Source organism: Desmodus rotundus, chromosome 2 (genome assembly GCF_022682495.2).
Source record: "Desmodus rotundus isolate HL8 chromosome 2, HLdesRot8A.1, whole genome shotgun sequence".
Lineage (NCBI taxonomy): Eukaryota > Metazoa > Chordata > Mammalia > Chiroptera > Phyllostomidae > Desmodus > Desmodus rotundus.
The window spans coordinates 100,088,369-100,111,674 of record NC_071388.1 but is presented as its reverse complement, the minus strand read 5'-3'; the positions used below and the strand labels follow the sequence as shown (position 1 = coordinate 100,111,674).

Here is a 23,306-nt window from a genome sequence, read left to right as displayed (position 1 = left end):
GTCTCCTTTGTTTTCTTTTTCATTGCAAAAACAATAAAATATTATAGGACGTTTGGAAAACAGAAAAAAATTCCTACTCATCATCATACCACCACCAGCACCATTCGAAATAGTCATCTGTGCAAGCCATACCCTCAGGCGCTACTTACCTACCTCACCACCGCTGCTCCACCCCTGTGAGGCAGTGAGCGACCTGGTGCCAACCCACGGCTTCTCCCTCTAAGGGTCTCTTCCTCATGCGTTTGGTCATCTTCCTCCACCCGAGTGTCGTCTCCTGCAAAGTTACCCTCATGAGGTTTCCACTTGCTCATTTTCCCAAGTGAGGTAAACATTCCCTTTCTATTCTTCCTTTCAGTTCTGACCTTGTGTTGACCTACGCTGCTCATAGGAACGAGTCCGGACTCCGTGATTATAAATACTGAGTGGGTGTGGGCCGTGCTTTCAGAGGTTTCACCATCTGCAAACAATTGCTGGAGCAGCCCGCTAGCCCCGGCGAGACGCTCACCACGGCTGTGCTCCCCTCCCAAGTCTCTGTCAAATAATGCCTCGTTCCTGCGCGGTACGTTGAGACTGTGCAAGGGGCAGGTCTGCCTGGGGTTGGATCTGGCTTCTACCCTTTTGACCGGATGCAAGTTATTTACCTGGTCTGTACCTCAGTTTCCCCATCCATAAAATGGGGATGATGACAGGACCTGCCTCACAAGGTTGTTGTGAGGATTAAATGGCACGATACACAGGGCCCAGAACACTGCCTGATGCGTAAGGACGTGGTGCTGTTGCCTTTGTTGTAGTCTCAGTCCCCCACCGGCTTCCTGCTCCGTCCTCCTCCCCAGCCTCCCCAGCCTCGTCTTCTCATCTGTCAAACACAGGGCTAAACCAAATGATCTGTAAGAGCTCATCTTATTAAGCTTTTTGTGATCACATTTTTTTTTCTTTTAATTGCAGTTAAGGGACTGTGGGTGGGACTTCAGGAAGCACTGCTAAACACTGATGGGGCAAATGCACACAAGTTTTAGTTTGCTAGGAAATAGACAGAGGAGAGGAGAACCCAGCACAGCCTAGTGTGGCCCAGCCCAGACCTGAGAGCAGAGTGCACAGGCAGGGAATGAACTCCCTGCTGGGGAAGGGGATGGGGTGGGGAGGCATCCGCACCCTCACCCCAAGGTTCCAGAGCTGAAAAGTGCTGGGCAGGCTTGGGGAGCCTCTGTCCCCTTCCCCCACCTGGTCCCAACCTTCCCCCTGGGCCCCAGTGTCCCAGATGGTCTAAATGGGAAGAAAAGGGGAAAATCCGTATCCAATCTGCTCTATTCAGAGCAATGGGAAGTAATCTGCATCTCAATTTTATCTTTGTGCTGAGCTTGGCTAAACTTTGCCCCCCAAGTAGTGAGTGATGGGTGGGTGGGAAGATGGCATTCTGAATCTGGGTGGGGACAGGAGAGTGAGGGACGCCCCCACGCCTTCCCCTCCCACCAAACGACAGACAGAATACATTCTTTCCTGCTCCTGGTTTCCCCCCTATTTCCTCTTCTTTTCTTTTCCTTCTATTTTTCTCCCCCCTTCCCAGGCAGGCAGCCAAGTGGAGAGTTTGAATGGAGGCTAAAAGGGAGGGGACCCGGGAAGGAGGACCGCGGAGCCCCCTTCCCCAAGGTCCTCAAGGGCTCAAGGGCAGAGCTTGAGGTGGGAACAAAAGGAAGCATCTCGTTCTCTGCACCCACACTGGCTCCCAGCTGTGGGGCCTGGGCTGGGGTTGCTCCGAGGCAGTCGTCCGAGCAGCCAGCTCCGGCCTCGGGACTCTTCCCGGTCCTTCGGCTGCCGATGGAATTTCTTTCCCCAGAGCCGCTCAGGACCTGGAAAAACTGGCTTCCGTACCCCAAACTCACTGAAGGCTAATTTGTAGCAGGAAGTCAGTTTAATATTTTATAGTTAGAAAGCGCTCTCCCTGGTCAGGAAGCCAACTCAGGAAACCAAATTAAGCTTCTAAGGCTGCTTGGAGAGTTCGGGAGCCAGGGCTGCGGAAGGTGCCAGGAGGGTGGGGCCGTGCTGCTCCGGGGAAGACGGCGAGTGTAGGGGCCGGAGCCTGGGCTTCCGCGGCGGTCTCCAGGACCTTGGGTGTGCTCCTCAGCCCCACTAACCTGCGTTTCTTCCTATCAACTGAGAGTGGTGATCCCAAGGCAATTCTTAGCTTTTTTGCCAAATTGTCATGAGGTCTTGCGGGGAAAGAGCTTAGCATAGCGCCTGGCTCATTCTCAATGTACGACGGCCGTATTTATTCAAGCCGTCACCTTTTAGGTTCATAGGTGCTCTTTTCTCTTCTGATTATCAATTAGAGGCAAAGTCCCTGGTTGCTCTGGAGGAGCCCCCCTTGCCTCAGTAATTTGGGGGTTTAGCTCTCCTACCTGGTCTTCCATTTTCTCCCTGCTCTATCCAGGACCACCTCCTGCAGCTGGGTCTTCGTTTCCTCCAGGAGGTGCAAGTAGGGACTGAGACCCAGCCATGCACTGGGTGCGGAGCTGGGTTCTCTTGGAGGAAGAGGCACCCAATCAATTCTAGTTGCTAGACTTGCCCTGTAGACAGCTGGCCGGCTCCAACCCACCCCTCCCACTGTCCACTGCCACCTCTCTTCCCCAAGCCCTTACTTCGGGTCCGTTACAATAAAGTCTCCCATTATTTGGCCTTGGTCTTTCTTTCCAGACTCATCTCCCTCTGCTCATTTCTGCAGCCTCATTGGATTGATTATGTGAGAGTGATCCAGGGCCAAGTCTTTGCCTGTGCCGTTTGCTGTTCCCTCCGCCTGGAATGCTCTTGTCCCCATGCCTGGGGAAGTCCCCCCTTCTTTCCTTCCAGGCCCTCTTTGAGTTCTGCCTTCTTCGTGAGGCATCTAGACATCCAGCCTACTGGTGTTCCTCTCACTTCTTTTGCCCAGGGCCACTTGCACCTCTCTTCAGACCCCGTCATGGTCTTCTCCTTGCTCATGCTTGCTCACGTAGCCATGCTGCTGTCTCCTTGGCAGCACCAGAACCGGCAGGAAGGCTGAGACTCCCTTATTCATCCTTGCACTGAACAGAATAACGGATTGGTGGTCCTCAGTGTGGCAGTGCAGCCTCTCCCGCAGGAGGAAGGCTGGCTCTCTGGCAGGCAGGGGAAGGCACAGTTGTGCAGGGGGAGCTCTCGGGAGGCCAGTGTGGGCTCTGTGGGGGACTCAGCTGACACACACACACAGACACACACGTTCTCTCCACTCCTGTCTTCTTCATCCTTTGTCCCAGAGAGAAGAGCAGAGGTTCCTCTATAACTGTGGGCCTTCGACAGCTCTGGCCCTGGCCCTCTGCCCTTCTCTCTCTTGCTCAGCAATTTCATCCCCTCCCACAGCCTTAGCTAATCGTCCTCCCACTGTCTGTGCTGGGAAAGAGAGCCCTGCAGAAGGCCCAGAGAAGGCATCCTCCAGGGGCTGCCTGCGTGGGTGTGCATTCTCGCACATACATGCACACGCATTCGCGCGCCTCCAGGCACCATTAGAGTGACCCCAGGTCAAGGACTGCAGGGAACTGGGGCAGCAGCGAGAGAGAAGGCATGAGAAGCTCTGGCCAATGATTTGGGAAAATGCTTTCCTTATCACTGGGGGTTTCCCAAAATAGCAGGAGTCAGCCGCTGCTGTGCGTCCCTTCCTCCAACTCCTAGAGCAAGTGCCCTGCTGCAGAGCCAGTGACAAGCAGCCCTGAGACAGGGTGAAGCACAGGCTTTCTGTGCCCCCTCATCTATCCAGACCCCAAGCCCCAGGCAGTCCCTGTCTCTGACTTGTGAAGCAGTGTTCCTTGGGGAAATGTCTCCTGTCCTCTATTAGACTATAAGCTCCATGAAGGCAGGGACTGTACTTTTGTCATATGGGCATCTCCCCACCCTCACTTTTCCTATCTATACAGGGCCCAGCACACAGTAGGTATGCAGTAAATGCTCAGTGAAGTTTTGTATAAGTGAATGAACAATGAATCTGGGACAAACACTTAGTAACTAGTTGAGTATTTTATGTATATGAATAGATTTATACAAATGTATTCATAAAGGACCTACTCTGTACAAGACTGACTTCTGGGTGCGTTACAAGCATTCTCCCTAAGACAAAGGACTATAATTAACCTTACTGTGCAGGTGATAAAACAGATTTACACGCAGGCCTGGCAGCCTCCCAAGCTCAGGACTTCTCATGGAACTCCACAAACCTCAGGAAGGATGGCGGGCTTCTGCCGTGCACTGCCAGAAGAGGAGTTCTAGGATTATTTTAACATCAGATCAGACAAACATATTAAGGCAGAAATTCTTGCCAGTATTAGGGGTATTGGTTGTGAGTATGAGAAACCAACTCTAAGAACTGCATGGGATACGAATGGTACCTGGCTACTGATAACCGAGACCTGAAAAACAAGGGTGTGAACAAATTAGAAGTGAATTATTCTCTAATGATAGTAATGGTAATAATAGCCGATGCTTATACAGTGCCTACTTTGTGGCAAGTGCCGTTCTAAACCTGTTAGACGAGATTACTCATTTAACCTTCATAAGAACTCGATGAGGTGGGTGTCATTATTTTCCCCGTTGTACAGGCAAGGGAACAGGCCCAGAACTGTGATGGTCAGACGTGGAAAAGAAGTCCAGAGGTAGGCGGGCCACAGCTGGTTCTGTCACCAACATCGCAGGTTCCACCTGCCATTCTACACCACAGTCCTTGTCACTTGGCTGGCAGTCACTTGGCAGTGGAGAACGGCGTAGCACCACCTACCCTGCCTGTAGTCGGGTCAGAAAGAAGAGAAGTGCTCTTAGAGTACTTCCCCCAAACCCCCACCAAAGACACCCACCTCCCTCGCCACCCCGGTCTGAAGGCCAGGAGTGGCTTAAGCAGGGCACACTGCCCCCCACTCCACACGAATGCTGGGGCTCCTTCAGGAAGGAGAGAGACAGGAGTGGACTCAAGGAGGCAATCCTGCGTAGGTGGCTCCCGGTCTGACACAACTGTGGCTGACTTAACAAAACCAGGAAATTTTATTATAAGGATCCGGGGCTGGGTTGTGGAAGTAGAATGCACTCAGATCTCAGGAAAGGGTAGAACTGGGAACTGGAAGAGTGCCAGCATCCCTGGGAGTTTCTACTCACTTTCTCTCATCACTGGCCTCTGTCCAGATTTTCTGTGCCCCTCTCCTCAGCCCATGTGACAGGTAGAAGAATGTCACCCCACCTGGCCCACATTACACATTCCAGGTTCCTTCAGAAAGACTGACTTGACCCTGGTGGGGGGAGATGTTATACAACCAAATTGCCAAGGGAGAGCCCCTGATTGGTCTGTTTTAACCACATGACTCCCCTTGGTGCAAGCAGCTAGGATGGGGTGGGGACAGGTGTATACATGAGGGCAGCGGCGGGCGGGGGGCATCTACCCCTTTGACTTGTGGATGGAGGGGAGATACTTTTCAAAGATGGGGGGAATTCTTGGGAATTAGGGAGTCACTCCCCACCTCACCAAGTATCTAGAAGTCTGCTCAAAAGGTCAGACCCTGTAACACTCTGGGCAATGTGGGGGTTGACCACTCTTCTCTGTTGTGCAGTGTAGCACTTGTAGAGCAGAAGTCCTGCCTCATGAGCCCCGCCCTGACCATCAGCACCCCATGCTCCAGCCCCATTCCTTGCTGCCCAGATCCTTCTGTCCCTCCTTTGCACCCTTCTCTGGGTCTACTGGCTTCCTTGCCAAGGGCAAAGGAGGTCCTTGAAGGTGGTGGCAAAACAGGCCTGTGTGTGAGCTCCTGTAGGATTCCTAAGTCAGTCCCTTGGTCTACCTTCTCACTCCTAAGACTTGGAGTGCTCATCTGAAAACAGGCCGATCCTGTCTTCTCCCTGATTGGCGAGTGCCCAGAGTGGCTATCTCTGGGGAACTGTCCGGGCTGCGGGCGGTGTGCACGTCCATCTGCTGCTCTGGCTTTCTCTTCCTCTTTCTCCTCCTTCACCTGAGTGGAGGAGACCAGGCACCCAGGTCCCGCCCTCAGGGCTTTTCTCCCTATTCACACGCCTGTTCCCTTCTCCTCAAACCGCAGACACACTGGGCTGGAGCCCATGTGGGGGAAATATTAATCTAGCAATTATCAATTTAAGAAATTGGAAGATGTATTTACATACAAACCATAAGTGAGTAGAACTTCTTCTGTGGAAACTAGGAACTTGAAGGCCTGGGTCCGGAGAAGGGGAGAAGCCCCGGATGTGCTCTTCAGGCCCCAGAGCTCAGGATCTGTCCACATGGAGCAGGAGGCCTGGGGTCTGTGAGGGTGGTAGTCAGACCTGGGGTGGGGAGGCAGGGGGGCCTGGGAAGGGAGCAAAGGGACAGGAGGATGGTAGGGAATAATGAGGGGAGGGCAGTTGTCCTAATGCCTTAGATGTCCTGAGCAGCAGAGAAAGGAAAAGCCCAGCGAAGTTATAAAAAGAGTATCACAATTAGATGTCATAACCCAAGAAAACAGATGGCACAAACTGGGAAATGGAGGGCAGTTTAATACAGAAACTACACACAAAGGGAAGGGATTTAGGAACCACAGGGAGTGCTCGCGGTGGTTACCCGGGGCGGTAAGAAGGGGGTGGTATCCATGGCATGAGGGAGGAGGGGAGGAGGAATTGAGTGCTGAAACCTGGAGGCAGAAAGGCTTGGACAGGAGCTCACTCTGCTGCCTCCACCCTGTCTCCTCCCATCTTTTGCCAGTGCCCTTCTCCCACCATTGGCCAAACAGAAGGAAGGGATCCCTGGATGCAGCTCAGGCACAAGCTGGAAGGAGGAAAGAGAGTGGAGAGACAGAGGGAAGGCATCCAGCACACGTGTCAAAGGGCAAAAGGAAATCCCCCCACCCCACCTCTCCTCCCCAGGGCATCAGAATAGTTCTCACTAATGGATGCCCACTGTCTGCCAGGCTATGTTCCAGGCCTTTAAAAGATAGTAATTCCTTTAGCACTTGCATCTATTGAGGGAGTTGACTTTGCTATTCTCACTTTCAATTTGGGGAAATTAAGTCAGGGAGAAGTTAAGTATTTTTCCCAGAGACACAGCTTGTAAGGAGAAGAGCTGGGATTTGAACCCAGATTGACTTGCTCCAGAGAGTTGGCCCAGGTCAGCAGTGCCAACCCCAGGCAGCAGGAAGGACCCAGTTTAGCACTGAGGAATAACTCAGTGAGTGACAGTGTGAAAAATCACTCCAGGGAGTAAGTTCGGGCCAAACCCCCTTCCAGAGGGTCTCTGCTGAGAGGAATGGGCAGACTCTAGGATGAAGGAGTCAAGGAAGTGCTCTAGGAACGATTGCCCTGTGGGTGCAGGATGGGTAGAGTAAGGGAGAAGGGGGCTCTGCTGGGCACACACAGTGTGTGGTCAGGGGAGTATTTCCATGAAGCCTTACAGCAATGCCAGGGTAGGTGTTACTGCATTTCACACACATGTGGGAAAACTTAGGCCTGGAAGAAAGCTATCCTATTGTGATTATCCAGACTTGGGGTGAGGTAGTAGCAGTAGGAAGGGAAGGGAGAGGAGGGGTTAGCAGCAAAGGGTCTTAGAGAGGAATGGAACCTGGGGCCTGTAGCCCTGGGGAGGCTGGCAGCATCACCTTTGGGCTCACTCACCTGGTAGCTCCAGGCCTGCACCCCCAGGGAAGGTGATTCTGATTGGTTCCCCCACCCCACGCCCAGGGAAACTCCCAGAGCTAGTTCTGCCTTTCATTTCACAGAGGAGGTCACTCAGAGACCTGTGAGGGATGTCAGGTGGACAGAGCTTGGAGACCCGTGGCGGGCCTCTGGAAGAGAGTCGGAGCGGATCAGAGGGTGTGGTCAGGCCACCTGCGACTGTTAGAAGTCTTAGGGAACCAAAACTAGCTTTTTAAAAAGCTTTTAAAAAGGTTTGTGGACTAGGTAATATTAAACATATTCATTATTCAAAAATGAAGATAATATAAAAAGGTATATATTGAGAAGCCTGGATCACCATTTTGCTACTTTTATATTATAGGTAATTTTATTTTTTTTAGTTAGGTTTTTTTTTCCAGTGTGTGTTAATGATAAGATAAATAAATATCAATATATATTCTTATGTCTACCCTCTTTTTTACACAAAAGGCAGCATGCTATTATACTACTGTACATCTTGCTTTTTTCACTTACTATCCCTGGAGATTTCTCCATATCAAAATCTAGTGAAAAATCCTGATTTTTTTTTCTAGAGTTTCACAGTACTCCATTACAAAGATATACCACAGCTCATTCAAGCAGTCTCTGGTTGCTAGATATTTGGTTGTTTCCTATCTTCTCCTATTTCAAAGGTTGCCACAGGAATACTCTTGTGCACCCAGGGACTTGGCGCATGGGCAGCTACCTCTGTAGTCTGTTTTGTTTTTCAATTATCTGTGATGAAGGAACAGGTTTTACTTTTCAATTTACAGTCTGTCGCAAGTGGATGATTATGTAAAATTTAATAAAAGTGAATCCCTAGAGAAGTTAATTGAAAAAAACAACTGCAAAATATAAGCCCAAATATTTTGTTATTAGATCCAATAGACACAAAAATTGCTCTGTCAGATTACTGTAAAGGTTTTAAGCACTCTCGAATCACTGCATTCACGTGCCAGAAAGTCACCACACTTTGTGGATCGGCACAGGTCCATGGACCACACCTTGACTGGCACTCGTCTGGACTCCCAGAAATTAGGTCAAAGGGGAAACGCCTCTGTCATTTTGCCAGACATCATCCGATTCCCCTCCATGGGTGTATGGTTGTACCACTTCGCACACCCGCCAGCAGTGTACGGGGTGCCTCCTTTCCCGCAGTGTGTTGTCTAACTTGGACTTTTGCTAAGCTGACAGGTGAGCAGAAGTATCTCAGTCTGAGTTTTAATTTGCATTGTTCTTATTATGAGTGAGAATAAGTATCATTTATATTTTTAAGCCTGGTTTGCAATTATATTCCTTTTCTACTGGATTGTTGATATGTTTTCTTCTTGATTCCCAGGAGCTATTTACATAGTACAAATATTAGCCTCTTGTCTGTGATATGAATTGCAAATATTTTTTAAAGGTTTTATTTATTTATTTTTAGAGAGGGGGGAAGGGAGGGAGAAAGGGAGAGAAACATTAATGTGTGGTTGCCTCTCATGCATCCCCTACTGGGGACCTGGCCCGAAACCCAAGCATGTGCCCTGACTGGGAATCGGACCAGTGACCCTCTGGTTTGAAGGCCGACACTCAACCACTGAGCCACACAAGCCAGGGCACAAATTTTATTTTGTTATTTGCCTTTCAATTTTGCTCGATGTTGTTTTCTTTGGGGGGATGCTGCAGAAGTTTGTGATTTTCATGTAGTTAAATCTGTCAATCTTTTCTTTAATAGCTTCTGGAATTTGAGTCACAGTTCTCCACCCCAAGGTTATAAAGATTACTGCCTACGCTTTCTTCTAGTATTTTGTTGGTTTTATTCTTGGCATTTAATCTTGTATCCAGTTGGAATTTTTCCTAGTGTAAGGTGTGAGTTATAGATCCAAATTTATCTTCTTACAACTGGGTATTCATTCGTCCTAGCTCTATTTATTAAAATCCCTAAGACACCACCTTTATCATTACAAAGAATTTTAAGCCATTTGGGATCATAGTAGAAAAAGCTCTATAACTTGCCAGTTTTGCGTAGAATACGATTCCAAGGAAAATTAGCTTTCAAAATATGATCTATAACTTTGCATTACTGTGGCAGAATAAACTCTAACACAAATAAAATATAGATTATTTAAACAAACAAAAGCCAAACCTGGGGCCACCGACAACCACGAGGAACTTGGGAGCAGTGGGCATTGCCGAGGGAGCCCACGGTGAGATTCATTGCTTGCATTGCAGGTCTTCCCCCCGCCTGCCTCTGGGGGCTGGGACCCCAGAGGGCCCACCATGGTGCTCCTGGGACCCCTGCCTGCCACTCTGTTGCTGCCCAGCCTCACACTGCTGCTGTTCCACCTCTCCAGCTCCCAGGATGTCACCAGTGAGCCCAGCAGCGAGCAGCAGCTGTGTGCCCTAAGGGAACACCCCACCGTGGCCTTTGCAGGTGAGACCCTTCCCTCCTGTTTACCTGGGAGGAGGGGCCTTTCTCTGGGATTTCTTCACTAGAGAAGCAATGTGGACACTCTGGGCAGGCTGGCTGAGGGTTGGTTGGTCAACTCAGCTCTAGCTCTTCTGGAAGCATGAGCTCCATGTCTTGGTTTCCCTGGGGGGGGAGAATGAAGAGGACTTCACTAGTGATACCTGTGAAGATTCCTCCTGCTCTAAGACTGCTGCAGGCATGCCCGTCCTTGGGGTCCTGGGAGCCCCCAGGGAAAGGGGTCCTGATGACTATTAACTCCTTCCATCTGTCAAGGGAGGGCATGCCAGTGTCCAGTTAAATTGTTTCCCAAACAGAGATCTGTGAACTGCTGGACATTAGTTCTCAATAAGAATTTCTAAAATTCGTGTACACGTTTGATGAGACTCTAAAAACAAAGCAAAACGCCAGGACTGGAGCGTCCTGGAAGCTTGCCCATGTGCTGCGAGCCGCGGGCCTGCTCGTGTTATCCTCACATTGGCTCTTCGGACCCATCGCCTCGTGGCAGCTCACGCTGACATAGTCCCAGGGGTCACCAGGTTCTCCAGCCTATTTCCCCTTCACAGTGACCCTGGCAGGGAGGCAGGGCAAGGCTATCACCTCCTTTTACAAATGGGGGATTGTGGTGCAGAGTGTTGGAGAGCTTGTCAGAGCTTCCTGACTCAGACCCCACGTTCACAGCCATTCAAGACCAACAAGATGGAAACTCTACTGGGAAAGTAAATCCGTGAGTCTGAGGCTGGCATGGGATTTGGGGGACAGGGGCCCGTATGAACAGGAGTTGGGGCTGTGAGGTGGGAATCTGGGGGCGTTTAGAAGTGTGGGATTCCCAGCTGCGGCTGCTGCTGTCTCCAGTGCTGGGTGGTTTTGGGGTGCGGGGGTTCCAGCTGTTTTCTCTGTGCTGTCTTGTTTGAGCTGGGATCCAGTCTTTGAAGGCTTAAGTGGATTACAGGAAATTAGCAGTGTCTTTAAGCCTACTGAACAAGCAAGTGCGCACTCCCTCAGACTTCTGATGGCTCCCGAAGTGCTGCTGGTGGCTGTCACTGAGGGGAAGGACCAAGTGGGGGGACAGGAGGAGCCAGATTCTGAGGGCTGAGGGCTGTCCTCACACCGGGGGCTCCTGTGGCAGCTCCTAATGAAACATTTCCTCTCAGGGGTTTCGAGCCGGGCACTACTGGCCGGGCTGATTCTGGGAGCAGGACAATGGAATGAGAGCAGGGGAGCCCTGCCTCCTGCCAGGCTGGTCCGTTTTGGAGCAAACTGGGTGGGGGAGATGGGGACAGCAGAGATGTGGGAGATGTGGGTGCCTGGCTTCCTTGACACCACTTTTGATCTTCACGTGTAAATGACTTGAGGACCCTGCACCCCTTTCAGAATGAAGGAATGAGGCTCAGGTTGACATAGGCGGTAGACAGAGCATCACTAAGGAATTCCCTTATTCTGGGCAAGAGGAGATGGCCTGTCATCTTAGACTGTGTGTCCTGGAGGGTGGCTTTCCTCCCCAGCCCTCCTGGCCTAAACCGACTCACCTCCTTCCCCCTTCTGACAGCTTTGGGTTTTCCAATCCATTCACTAAACTTTTATTGGGTCTTGCTTGGTGCCAGGCACAGAGCTGGACCCTATGGGGCCTCAGAGGCGAACAAGAATTTTTGAGGGTTTTTTTTTCTTTTGAGCACTCAAGAATCGTATTGTTTCTTAAATGTCGCTCCCTTGGCTCCCCAGGGCAGTTGGTCCCGGACCAGGACCACTCAGTCCTGTAGACTCCCCACATCCTTTTGCGTGCCTGAGTGCACGCTAGGGACTCAGTCCACGCTGGGCGATTGACTGTCTTCCGAGTGACACTGTGTTCTAGAGAAGTTGCCATAATCCAGCGCAGCGCCGACCCCCCAGCTTCCAGGATCCCCTCTTACGTTACACTTTATTTCTGACCGACCTGCAGGTTTCCAGCCCTGCAGTTTTGAGTTTCCTGCTCCCCTGACATCTGACTGATCTGTGAATAACCCCAAATGCCCTAGAGGAGCCGCCAGCTGCAGAATCTGACATTTCCCTGGGTTGTAAGGTTCAATTTTCTGCTCTGGGTTTCTTTTAAGGGGACCCACCTGTGTCTTTCTTTGGCCTGAGCGTTAGTCCTTTTGCCACAGCATGGCCTTTCCAGGCAGCAGGGAGCAGCCAATATGGAGTTAACACCAGCAGTGGTTAATCCACAAAGTGGGTAATTGAATTGACTATACATAATTAAGATCACAGGCGTGTCATGGAGAATGTCATTTTTCCCTTAAAGACATTGTCCAAAGCCTTCGGTGCACACGGTGCTCAAGAACGTGCTTGGTGTTTTAAAGACAGCCTTCCCTCTGGTCCCCTTGGCTGTTTAATCAGAGGAAGCTGGCTGCCTTCCCAAGAAGGTTCCCCCAGGATCACTGGGCTGCACATCTCTCCCTTCTCTCCCTTTCCCCTTTGCCCATGTTGGTCTCTTCTGCGTTAGGAGAAATGGACAGAAGCTAGAAGAAGCCTCCACCCTCCACTCCCCTGACCCACCTCCTCCCCATTGTCAGCCAGGCTCCTGCCCTGCTCCTCTCCCTCTTCCCTCCTACCCAAGGACCCGCCTGAGCAAAGACTGAGCTGAGAAGTCCCCGGAAGGAGTTTCTCCTGGCTTCCTGCAGACCAGTCATGCCACCTCTTCCCCTCTTTGGCTGCCCATATCCAGAATACCTCTGTCGAGAGGGAAGAGAGAATTAAAGTGTGACCCAGTGGCTACCGTTGGGAAGCACCCGGTCTGATGGAGACAGGCAAGCCCTCCACACGCCTCCCCCCAGAGAAAACACACATGAGCACACTCAGAGTGACAATAGCATACAGTGTGAATGGAACAGAAAGGGTAGAGAGCACATAGAACAAAATAAGATTGGTTGGAGAGGTAATAATCCAGGAAAGCTTCCAGAGGAAGAGGACCCTTAGTCTCTTCTGAGAGTGGCCCTGAAGTCAGCTAAAAACCCAGCACACCCGACTCCAGATTTACTCCTTGTACTGATGTTGCACAAATGTCATTGCAACTACCTGACAGTTGTTGCCAACCCATAGTCACCCACTGGGGGCAGAGGCAAACCCAAGGGGTTAGCTTCACTTTGTTGCTGAATTTATTTCTTCTTCTTCTTCTTTTTCTAATTTTGCATATTACAATTTTCTGAAAAACATCCAACTCGCAAAACCTTCAGTTCTCCAGTGAGCGATTAAGTGTTTGCCTGTCGTGCAGAAATGAAGGGCTGCTTTTAGTCTGTAGTGGAGGGATAATGAGCGATGATTTATTTCCCCTGGATCACACACACATACACGCTCCTTTGGGCCTCCTATGAGCCAGTTGCTAATGCACCGTGGGGAGGAAGCACAGGGCCTCACATCCCCTCCCCGCCTTACCCCATCAGACTGAATGTTCCTCTGCCTCTTTACTGGTCAGTTCCCTCCCACCCATGAGGCAGGGGTGAGGGGGAGCCATTAAGGGGCCGTGCACCAAGGCAGGAGAAGCTGGTCTTCATGGAAGGGAAAGAGTCAGCTGAGCACCCTTCCCCAGGTGTACCCCACACCACTGCCCATCCATCCAGAGGGCTGCACCATCTCCTCTCTGCCCAGTCAATGCCCATGAGAGATTTTGGCTTTGGCTGGGAAGACCTTTCCTTGGAGGCAGGGGTGAACACTGACCACCCACCATCTGTGGAGCCTTCTCTGATAACCTGATTCTTCCAGTACGGAAGGGAGTTGAGGATTATTCATACCTTCACTCAAACACTGCCAGGTGCTGTGAGGCACCTGGAGATCCAAGAAGCAAGATCTTCCCCCAGGACAAACTCCTAGGATGGACACTTAGAGAGATGGGGGCAGTGATGGCAGTAAATAAGAGGTCTATGGGAGCCCCTCACCCTGGCCTGGGGAATCAGGGAAGGTTTCTTGGAGGAGGTGGAGGTGGGGTTGAGCAGGAACTGTTCCACTGAGGGAGAAGAGAAATGCAAAAGCATGTTAGCTCTTATGTAACAGATCTGGAGAAGTGCATGGTGTTCTAGTTTCGTGAGCCTGGGGTGGAGAGTCTACGGGGGATGTAAAGGCGAGGGATTGCTCTTTCCTTGGGCTACTAAATACTGAGTGTGCCAGGCATCTGACTTGGGAGGACAGTGGGGCCAGAACTCGAAGGCCTGCACAGGAGTTGGAACTTTTTCTCTGGGCAAATGGGAGCTTTTTTGGTTGTGTTTTGTTTTATCTCTCACACGAGGATATGTTTATTGATTTGAGACAGAGAGAAACACTGATACGAGAGAGAAACATTGATCGGTTGCCTCCCGTGTGCATCCCAACTGGGGATCAAACCCTCAACCTAGATATGTGCCCTGATCGGGGATCAAACCCACACCCTTTTTTGGGTGTATGGGACGACACTCCAACCAACTGAGCCCCCAGGCCAGGGCGGAACTGGGAGCTTTAAAGGTGTCTGAGTTGGAGAGTGATGCAACCAGATTTACATTTTAGAAAGATCACTCTGTTGCCTTGTACATAATGGACTGGAAGGGCAGGCGTGGAAGCCAGGCCAGTTAGGAGGCTGCTGGCACCAGTTCAGGCAAGAGATGCTGGTGGCTTGGATTGGGGGTGGGGTGCAGAGGGCAAGATAGATGGATTTCAGAGACAGACAGTTGTGTCTGCAACAGTCAGGATTTGCTAGTGGGTTTGATGCAGCTGGTGAGGGACTGAGAGAGTCAAGAGTGATTACGGGTCTCCCTTTGTGCAGCTGAGGGGCAGGTGGAGCCCTTTTCTGAGCTAGGGAACACAGCAGGAACAGTGACAACACCCCCAGTGCCCACCCCCCAGCTGGCTGCTCACAGGTCTCCTGGCGCCTCACAGCACCCTGACTCCACCCTGACCACAGCCCTTCCGTTCTCCTGCACAATGCTTGTGCAGCTGGGAGTCCCTGGTCCAAAGGTGACAGAATGTTTGCTCTCCCGTCCCCAGACCTGAAGCCCTGGGTCTCTAACTTCACCTACCCTGGAGTCCGAGATTTCTCCCAACTTGCTCTGGATCCCTCCCGGAACCAGCTCATCGTAGGAGCCAGGTAATGAAGGGCAGGAGGGTTGGGGCTGGGAGTGCGCGTGCTCAGAAGTGGGTGGAGGAAATATTATTTGGGAAGAGCCTACTGTGGGCATTTCCATGTCCTGGGCCCCTGATGCTCTCTGCCACACCCTCCCTCTCTGTGCCAGAACGTCTGTCTCCCACAGAAGGAAGCGTCTGGGGTTGGGCTCTAGACCTCCAGATCTCAGCAATCCACGTACCTCGGTGGCTGGCAGTTGTTGAGAGCAGGAATGCCTGCCTGCAGGCCACCTCCTGCGCCCTGTCCCTGCCATGCTGCTAGAACCAGCCTAGCTGGCATCCTCCCTGGGAGCTCTGGGCAGAGAAGGTGCCTAGGAGCCCCCTGCTGGCCAGCGTGCCACCTGCACTTGAGACACTAGGACACAGGCCTTGTGCTTCTTTTATGCAGGACCTTGCTTCCCTGTTACCTGACCTCCTTTAGTCCCACTGCCCAGGTCCAGTATCCAAAGGATAATACACTCTAGGGAGGACTTGTGGAGACTTTTGGAATGGTGTAGGAGGAAATAATCCTCACAAAATCACAGACCATCAGCTCTGATAGGGACAGGAGCTTGGAGGTGGTCGATTCCAGTGGATCTCAAAGAGTGGACCAGCCACACGGGCAACACCCAGGAGCTTGTTAGACATGCAAGTCCTTGGGCTCCACCCCAGACCTGACGAGTCAGAAACTCTGGGGGTGGGCCTGGCAACCTGCATTTCAGCGGCCCCTCCAGGTGAGTCTGAAGCACACTCAGGTTTGAAAAGCGCTGCTCTAACCCAACTGCCTTTGATTTAAACATGAAGAGGCAGAGACAGGCTGAAGAGGGGATGGTGACCTTCTCAAGATAACCTAGCCAGATGTTGACGGTTATGGGGACTACACCCCAGGTCTCCCAACCCAGGGCTAGAGCTTGGTCTGCCAGTCCGTGTCACCGCCTGCTACTGCGGTGGCGCTTTTCCGCTGCTCTCCACCTGGAGGTCCTGGCACTGCTGATCTGGGCAGGGAGCGGCAGTGACCACTAGGTTGGGCACCTCCAGGCACGCTAGGCCACCCTTGGCCTCTGGGCTTTCCTGAGTGTCCCCACCCCCTTATTGTCACATGACGAGGAGGCTAGTCAAGGACAGAGCTCTGGACCAGGACCAGGGTGATCATCACCGTCGAGCCTCAGGTCTGGCTTGCAGTCTCTGTGCTGCCAACCTCACAGGGCTGTGGCGACGCTGGGCTAAAAGCATTTTATTTTTAGTTTTTATTTTTAAATTAACTAATTATATCGCATCAGTGGCATGTGTTCTGGTGTAACATTCAGAACGCACAAAGTGCAATAGTGGACCATGAAAAGCAGGGCCCCTCCTCGGAGCCCCGCCTCGCCCACGGTGAGCTCGCGTGTCCTCCCAGAGGTGATCTGTGCCTGTGCTGGTCTGCCAGCATCTGAATATAATTTCCCTGCTAAGAGAATAATTGATTTATTTTGTATTTTAAGATTATTGTAGATTTACACGCATTTGTAAGAAATCCAACCCGTATATCTTCCACTTAGTTTCCCTTAATAGTAACATCTTGCCCAACGATAGGACGGCATCACGATCACAGAGCCGACATTACTAAGGCCCTCCCACCTTGTTCAGACTCCAGCCATTTTGCGTATGTACTTTAAAAATCCTGATGTCTGGCTCTGAACCTGGTGGAAGCATTTTAAAAGCTGCCATTCCTACTGGGCTCGTCTTGTGCCAAGCATCATTTTATGTGCCATATATGCAGTGAAGCATCTAGAACATGTAGTCAATCAGGCATGCAGTAAATCATCCAATCTTCACAATAATCCCAGGACCTGTGTTCTGTGAGTGGCCCCATTGCGCAGGCCAGGAAACTGGTGCTCAGAAGACTAGGTCCCTGCCTGCAGTCACACTGGCTTTTCCCGACCCGATCCAGGGCTTCCCCGCACGGTGGACGCCATCCTTTGCCTGGGTCCTTGAGCTGCTCTCAGGAAACAGGGGAATATCCCTGGACTTGGCCTCTTCTACCTCTTGGAGCAAATGAAGCGGGTCCTTGGCTTCTTCATTCTCCCCCTTTCTCTAGGTCGCTTTTCTTCCTCCGCCTCTGCCTGTCAGATTTCCTCCTTCTTTCTGACCCCCTGGGCCTCAGGATTTCAGGCGATGGACATTTTTTGTTCATTTACACCCCTGCCTTGTTTCATAAGGGACTTAGGGTGGGTCAGGCTACAGAGTTTTCTCTCTGTTCTCACCTCCCAGAAGAGCAGACTGTAATGTTGCTATGAATGATTTTTGATGGGATAAAAATGGGGGGAAAAAAGTGATGCAGTGTTTCCCTTAATTCTTTAAAGCTGTGACCAGATGCCTGTGTTACCTGAGTAGACAGCTGGGGCAGAGCCCTAAGTCCCCAGGCCAGTAGGGTGGGGGTGGGGAAGCTCTTCCGGGCAGGGGACTAAGGAGGGACAGCAGAAGCCTGGAGCCAAGGTCACCTGGTGAGGCCTGCCAGGTCAGCGGAGAAGCTGAGTGGGGCCTGGGCCAGGAGCCAGAGCTGGAGAAGAGGAGTCTCCAGCTGGAGGTGTCTCCTTCAGGGCCCTGGACTCATTTGGCAGGTCCCCTCCTCATTCTGGCTCACACCACAACCTTTCCCCTCATTTCTCTTCTCAGCTTAGCTGAGGTAGGCCAGAACTTTCTAAAGCAATTATTTCTAAAAGCCCCAGGAATGAAAAGAGGAATAACCAAAGGAAGATGTAAGAAGGAAAGAAAACTCTTTGGGAAAACCAAAATTTTACATCTGCTTGATATTAATAAAGCATTTTAACATGCATCGTACGTTGCCCTCTCTCCACCGCACTGTGAAAGAGGAAACACAGGCATATCCAGTTCACAGACGCAGACACTGAGGTGCACAGAAGGCCCCTAGCAACTGGCTCCCCTGGAATTCTCCCCGTCTCTGCTGCAGGCTCTACTGGGTGAGCCGCGATGCCTTCCATGAGGCACTCTGCTCACCCAGTGGTTCTGCTCCCCTCGCTTCCTTGCGCAAGTGCCTTGTGGTTCCAGAGTCCAGGCAAAGCATTCCCGCAGTGCCTGACACTGTGAGTGTTCGATGGGTAACTAACAGTAGTAGTAGCATATCAACATCGTTACTGTTTAAAGGTTTGCTTTAAATTAAGACTAATTTTTTAGAGTAGTTTTGGTTCACAGCTAAATTAATAGGAAGGCAGAGAGAATTCCCATATACCCCCTGCCCCACATGTGAAATCTCTCCCATTGGAGTGACGCATTTGTTACAATGGACGAACCTGCATCAATACATCATTATGTCGCAAAGTGTGTGGATTATGTCACGGTTCACTCTTGGTGGGATACGCCCTATGTATTTGGACTGACGTATAATGACACGTACCCGTGACTGTGGTGCCACACACAGCAGTGCTGCTGCCGGGTCGTCCACTCCCTCCCCGCCTCCAACCCTTGGCGACCGCGGGTCCTCTCACTGCCTCCGTAGTTCTGCCTGTTCCAGAATGTTGTATAGTTGGAATCATACAGTATGTAGCCTTTTCAGATGGAATTCTTTCACTTAGTAACATGCATTTGAGGTCCTTCTATGCCTCTTTATGGCTGCATTGCTCATTTCTTTTTAGCACTCAATAGTATTCCACTGTCTGGATGGACCACAGATTATTTATCGATTCACCTACTAAGGACATCTTGGCTGCTTCTAAGTTTTGGCAATTATGAATAAAGTGCAGGTTGTTGTGTGGACATAAGTTTCCTTAAGTTTTTTTAAAATACCGATGTGAGAGAGAGAGAAACATTGATTTGTTGTTCCACTTATTTCTGCATTCATTGGTTGATTCTTGTACATGCCCTGACCAGGACTGAACCCACAACCTTGGCATATCAGGATGATGCTCTAACCAGCTAAGCTACCTGGCCAGGGCTTGAACAGCAGGCTAATATGATGAAAATGGTGTTTGAGGAATTTGAGTCTGGTATCCTTGTGCTGGCTAGACTATGGGGTAAAGGAATCATGAAGAAGCAGAGGGGACAATTTGGGCAAGAAGGGACAGGGTGGTCCAGGGAGGTGGCTGTGGAAAAGTTAGATCCAGAGTCACTGACTGCAGAACCGAGGAAGCAGACAGGATTCCAGGGGCCCATGGCATGGAGCCAGGAAAGATGGCCGGCCTGTTTGAGAAGGGGAGTGAGTCAGGGAGGTGGGTGAGGGAAGAAGGAAGATGGCCGGTCTAGGTCCCTTTAAGAGCTCCAGGAGGCTTCAAGTTTGATGGAAACAGGCCCCATGGTTGGGAAAGTGGTGACATTCCTCCCTGGACCTGCCAGGATGGCCAGAAGCCTGGGCTTTAGGAGTAGACAAGTCTGAGTTTTAACTCCTCCACTTATGATCTCTGGGTTTTAACTCCTCCTTGGGCCATTTCCAACCTGTTTCTTCATCTGTGAAGTGAGAGTTTTTTCTCTCTGCTCCTAGGGCTGCTGTGGAGATTTAATGAGCTAAATGAGGCAAAGCTCTCCTTGGAGGTCAGCTTACCGAAGACCCTCTGCAATTGGCACCCAGTCCTAGCACCCTGGGAGGCAGGAGCCAGCTGCTTGCTGGGGACCTGTCTGCAAAACCAGCTGGACTTACAATTTCCATTTCTGTTTTCACAGGAACTACCTCTTCAGACTCAGCCTTGCCAATGTCTCCCTCCTTCAGGTACATTTGCTTCCCTTCTCTTCCCTGTAATTTCCCTGGTGTTGGGGAGCTTGGCTGGGGCAACACAAGGAGCAAGGCTTGAAATTTAACCCCTGAGGTTGGAAAGAGGAGCCTCAGGCTCTTTTCACTGGCCACGGACTCTCACTTGCTATCGAGGTCACTGCTGGGAAGATACATGGGTGTGAGGGTGAGGCCACATAAACACGGAGACACACAGGATGCCCGTCCTGTGTTGTGCAAAGGAGCTGCCCAGGAGGGGAGGAAAAGAGCTCCAGAGCTAGGGTGACCAACGCCCTGCTTGCCTGGGACTGCGGAGCCTCAGGATGCAGGACCTCCAGTGCTAAAACCAGGACAATACTGGGAAAACTGGAAAACTGGTCATTCTAAGTCCAGCGCCTAAATCCACAGGAGGGTCTCTGAGTTTGGGTCTCAAGGGACAGGGTGTCTGTCCCTGGTTCCCTTTTTAGACTGGCCTGAGTGATCCCCTTCTCACTCAGCACTTTCACTAAGCTGTAATTTATTTACTATCTGCTGCCAAGAAGGACTCCCCAAGCATAATTCCCTAAGTGCTCTGGGCAGCACTTTAACGGGACTTCTTGATCCAGAATGTTTATCTCGGATTGAGAAACAGATGCCGCACCATCTCTGCAGAGGCTGAACATTCTAGAGCAAGGAAGGCCATCTCTTCTTCAGTGAGGGGGCAACCCCAGTCCTGTGTCTGGGAGGCTTGCTGCTCTCCCAGCTATCTAGCATTTATTGAGCACCTACTGTGTATCTGAACCAAGCTGGGGGCAGAGAGGCAGTAAGACAAGCAGAGTCTCCCGCCCGTAGGTCTCACCAGAAAAGATGATGAGGGATACATATAACTAACTAGAAAGCGGTAAGAGAGTTAGTCAGATGCTGGGCTGTTGGGCGCAACAGCAAGGCCAGTTGGGGAAGGTGAGTTGTCCTTGGTGAGCCGGTGTGACATTCTGGTCTGCTTTCCTCTAGCTTCACCTGGGTCTGCACCCCGGGGCCATTGCAGCTGGCTTCCAGAGGGGAGGTTTAAGGGAGCAGGAAAGGTGTGCCCATGAGAAGACACTAGAACAATTTGAGAGGAAATGCCATCCATCCATTTATTGATCTGTCTACCCTTCTGTCCATACCCTGACCTGCCAACTCACCTACCCATCCATCTAACCACCCCCATAAACTTGACTGAATACCTGCTAAAGCTCAGGTCCAGTCCTGGGCAGGAAACTAGGCACTTAAGATCCAAAGGTGAGTCAGGCTTCATCCCTTGCCTCAAGGAACAAGCATGTGAGAGACCATAACTGATCCCCTTTCCTGGGTGGGATCCCAGAGCCTGGGCTGGAGCAAGGCAGACGAGGGCCCCAGAGGCAGCGTCCCGCAGACTGCTAGCTCAGTCACAAGCAGCCCAGCCAGAGCCTAGTTTTCTCTTGGTGTCCACAGAAAGTAAAGTCAAGATGTCAAACCCAGCAGGTCAGGGTCTGGGGGAAGCTGGTGCAGAGGTGATTCACAGTGGGTGGGAGGAAGTGGATCCAAGGGGGCGCTGCCCTGAGCTCAGGCAGTGGCTTTTTGTTAGGTTCCCATGATCCACAAAGGAAGTTCTTCTGGGAATAGTAAAGTGGCTAAAGAGGGAAGAGAGACAGGTGTGCAAAATGAATGCTTTGGGAAGACTGCAGGGAGGGCTCCGTGTGTGTGTGGGGGGGAGGAGGGCGGGGAGTGGCCCAGAGGCACAAGGAGCCCCGCAGGGTCTGCAAAGGCTTCCCAGAGAGCTGCCCTTGAGCTGGAGCTTGAAGGGTGGGGGCGTGCCAGGCAGCTGCGGAGGAGACACAGACATGGGAAATAGCGGGAAGCACTGAGGGCCCGGTGTGGCGGGATCACAGGGTGTGAATGGCATAAGGGTGGGAGCTGAGGCCCAGGGGGAGGGAGAGGCTGCATTGCAGAGGGTCTTCATTGCTGAGCAGAGAGGTTCATATTTTCCTTTTAAGGCATTGGGGGCTCCTTGAAGTGTGTTAAGCAGAGAAGTACCATGAAGAGATTTGGTATTTTGATTGCCTGGCCCAGCTACAGAAAATCCATTAGTGGAGGAGCCACTTAGGAGACAGCTGCAATGGTCCAGGTGAGACCTATGGAGAGTTGCACTCAGGCAGCAGAGTGGGGATGGAGAGAAGAGAGAGGAAGTGGTCTTCAGGTGGCAGAATCATGTAAGGGCCAGCGCCAGACAGCACTAGGGAGCACCAGGCCCATTATCTTCAGCAGGAAAGTGACCCCTGGGGTCAGGGAAGCTGGCAGCCCTGAAGGGCTTAGGAAGGCTTGGCCCACAGTGGTGCCATCCAGGCCTCTGGCCTGCACAAGTCAGGGTGGGAACAGAGCTGGCATGACTCTGGGCAGAGCGTTTCTCCCAGGCTGCCCACTGGGATCACCAAGGAGCTTTAAAAACACTGATACCTGAGTGCCACCCTCAGATATTCTGACTTAATCGGTCTGGGGTCCAGCCAGGCCCTGGGATTCTTAAAATCTCCCTGGTGATTCCCTGTGCAGCCAAATTTGGGAGCCACTGCTCTAGGATGTCAAGAAGGCCTTTTCTGTGGATGCTTCCCAACTGGATTGGCGCCCCCAGGTGTCCTTGACAGCTGGCCCTCATTTCTGGGTCTCTACCTAACCAGATGTTAGGACTCTCTGGCTTGATGACAAGGCCTGGCATTTGGTTCCTCCAATTCCATGCAGACCTCAGCCATGGGAAGATATCTTAGATGAGCCCCCTAACTCGAGCTTGGGCCAGGGGCTCAGCTTCACGGAGTTCTCTGAAGGACTGCAAACCAGCCACTAGCACACTGGGAACTGGTTTTACCATGTTTTCATCTTGTCTGTTTGGGGCCTGGCGTCCAGAGTTCAGACTATTTCTTTGTGTTGAAACAAAGGAGAGAGAAAAAGACATTGCATGTCCCTGTGCCAACCATGGGGGCTGGGCAGAGAGAAAAAGAGGGAAGTCGGGGGGGCGGTGGCTGTCGAGGATTCCCTCGAATGGGCTTGCAGTAGACTTCAACCTCTGGTCCTCAGGCCTGGCAGAAAGTCCTGAATTTTGATCGTAAAAGCCTGACCGGCACGCACCCTTTCATTGTCCTATCTGAGACTTCCTGTCCCTGCTTATAAACTGTCAGTCCTCAACATCTGCTATCACAAGTGGCTCACAGCAAACAGTGCTAAAAATGAGCTGATGGCTTTGTCGTCCTGAGGCGGCAGAGCCCTGGCCCCAACCCTGCCCGGCTTTCTTTACTCTCCACACTGCCTAAGAGTAGGATGGCTGTAAAGTAAGTCCATTACAGCCCACTGATCCTCCCCTGTGGCCCCAGGGTACGATTTAACCAAATT

General features: G+C 51.4%; 1 protein-coding gene across 1 annotated transcript in view; it reads left to right on the top strand.

Annotated features, from left to right (window-relative positions):
* The window catches only part of SEMA5B (semaphorin 5B), a 110,764-nt gene that overhangs the window by 64,322 nt on the left and 23,136 nt on the right, over nucleotides 1-23,306 (top strand). Inside the window, exons 2-4 of the mRNA XM_024578075.4 lie at nucleotides 9,892-10,093; nucleotides 15,116-15,215; nucleotides 19,883-19,928. Coding sequence (XP_024433843.1) covers nucleotides 9,940-10,093; nucleotides 15,116-15,215; nucleotides 19,883-19,928 — 300 coding nt within the window. The 5' untranslated portion in view covers nucleotides 9,892-9,939. The remainder of the gene's footprint in view (nucleotides 1-9,891; nucleotides 10,094-15,115; nucleotides 15,216-19,882; nucleotides 19,929-23,306) is intronic.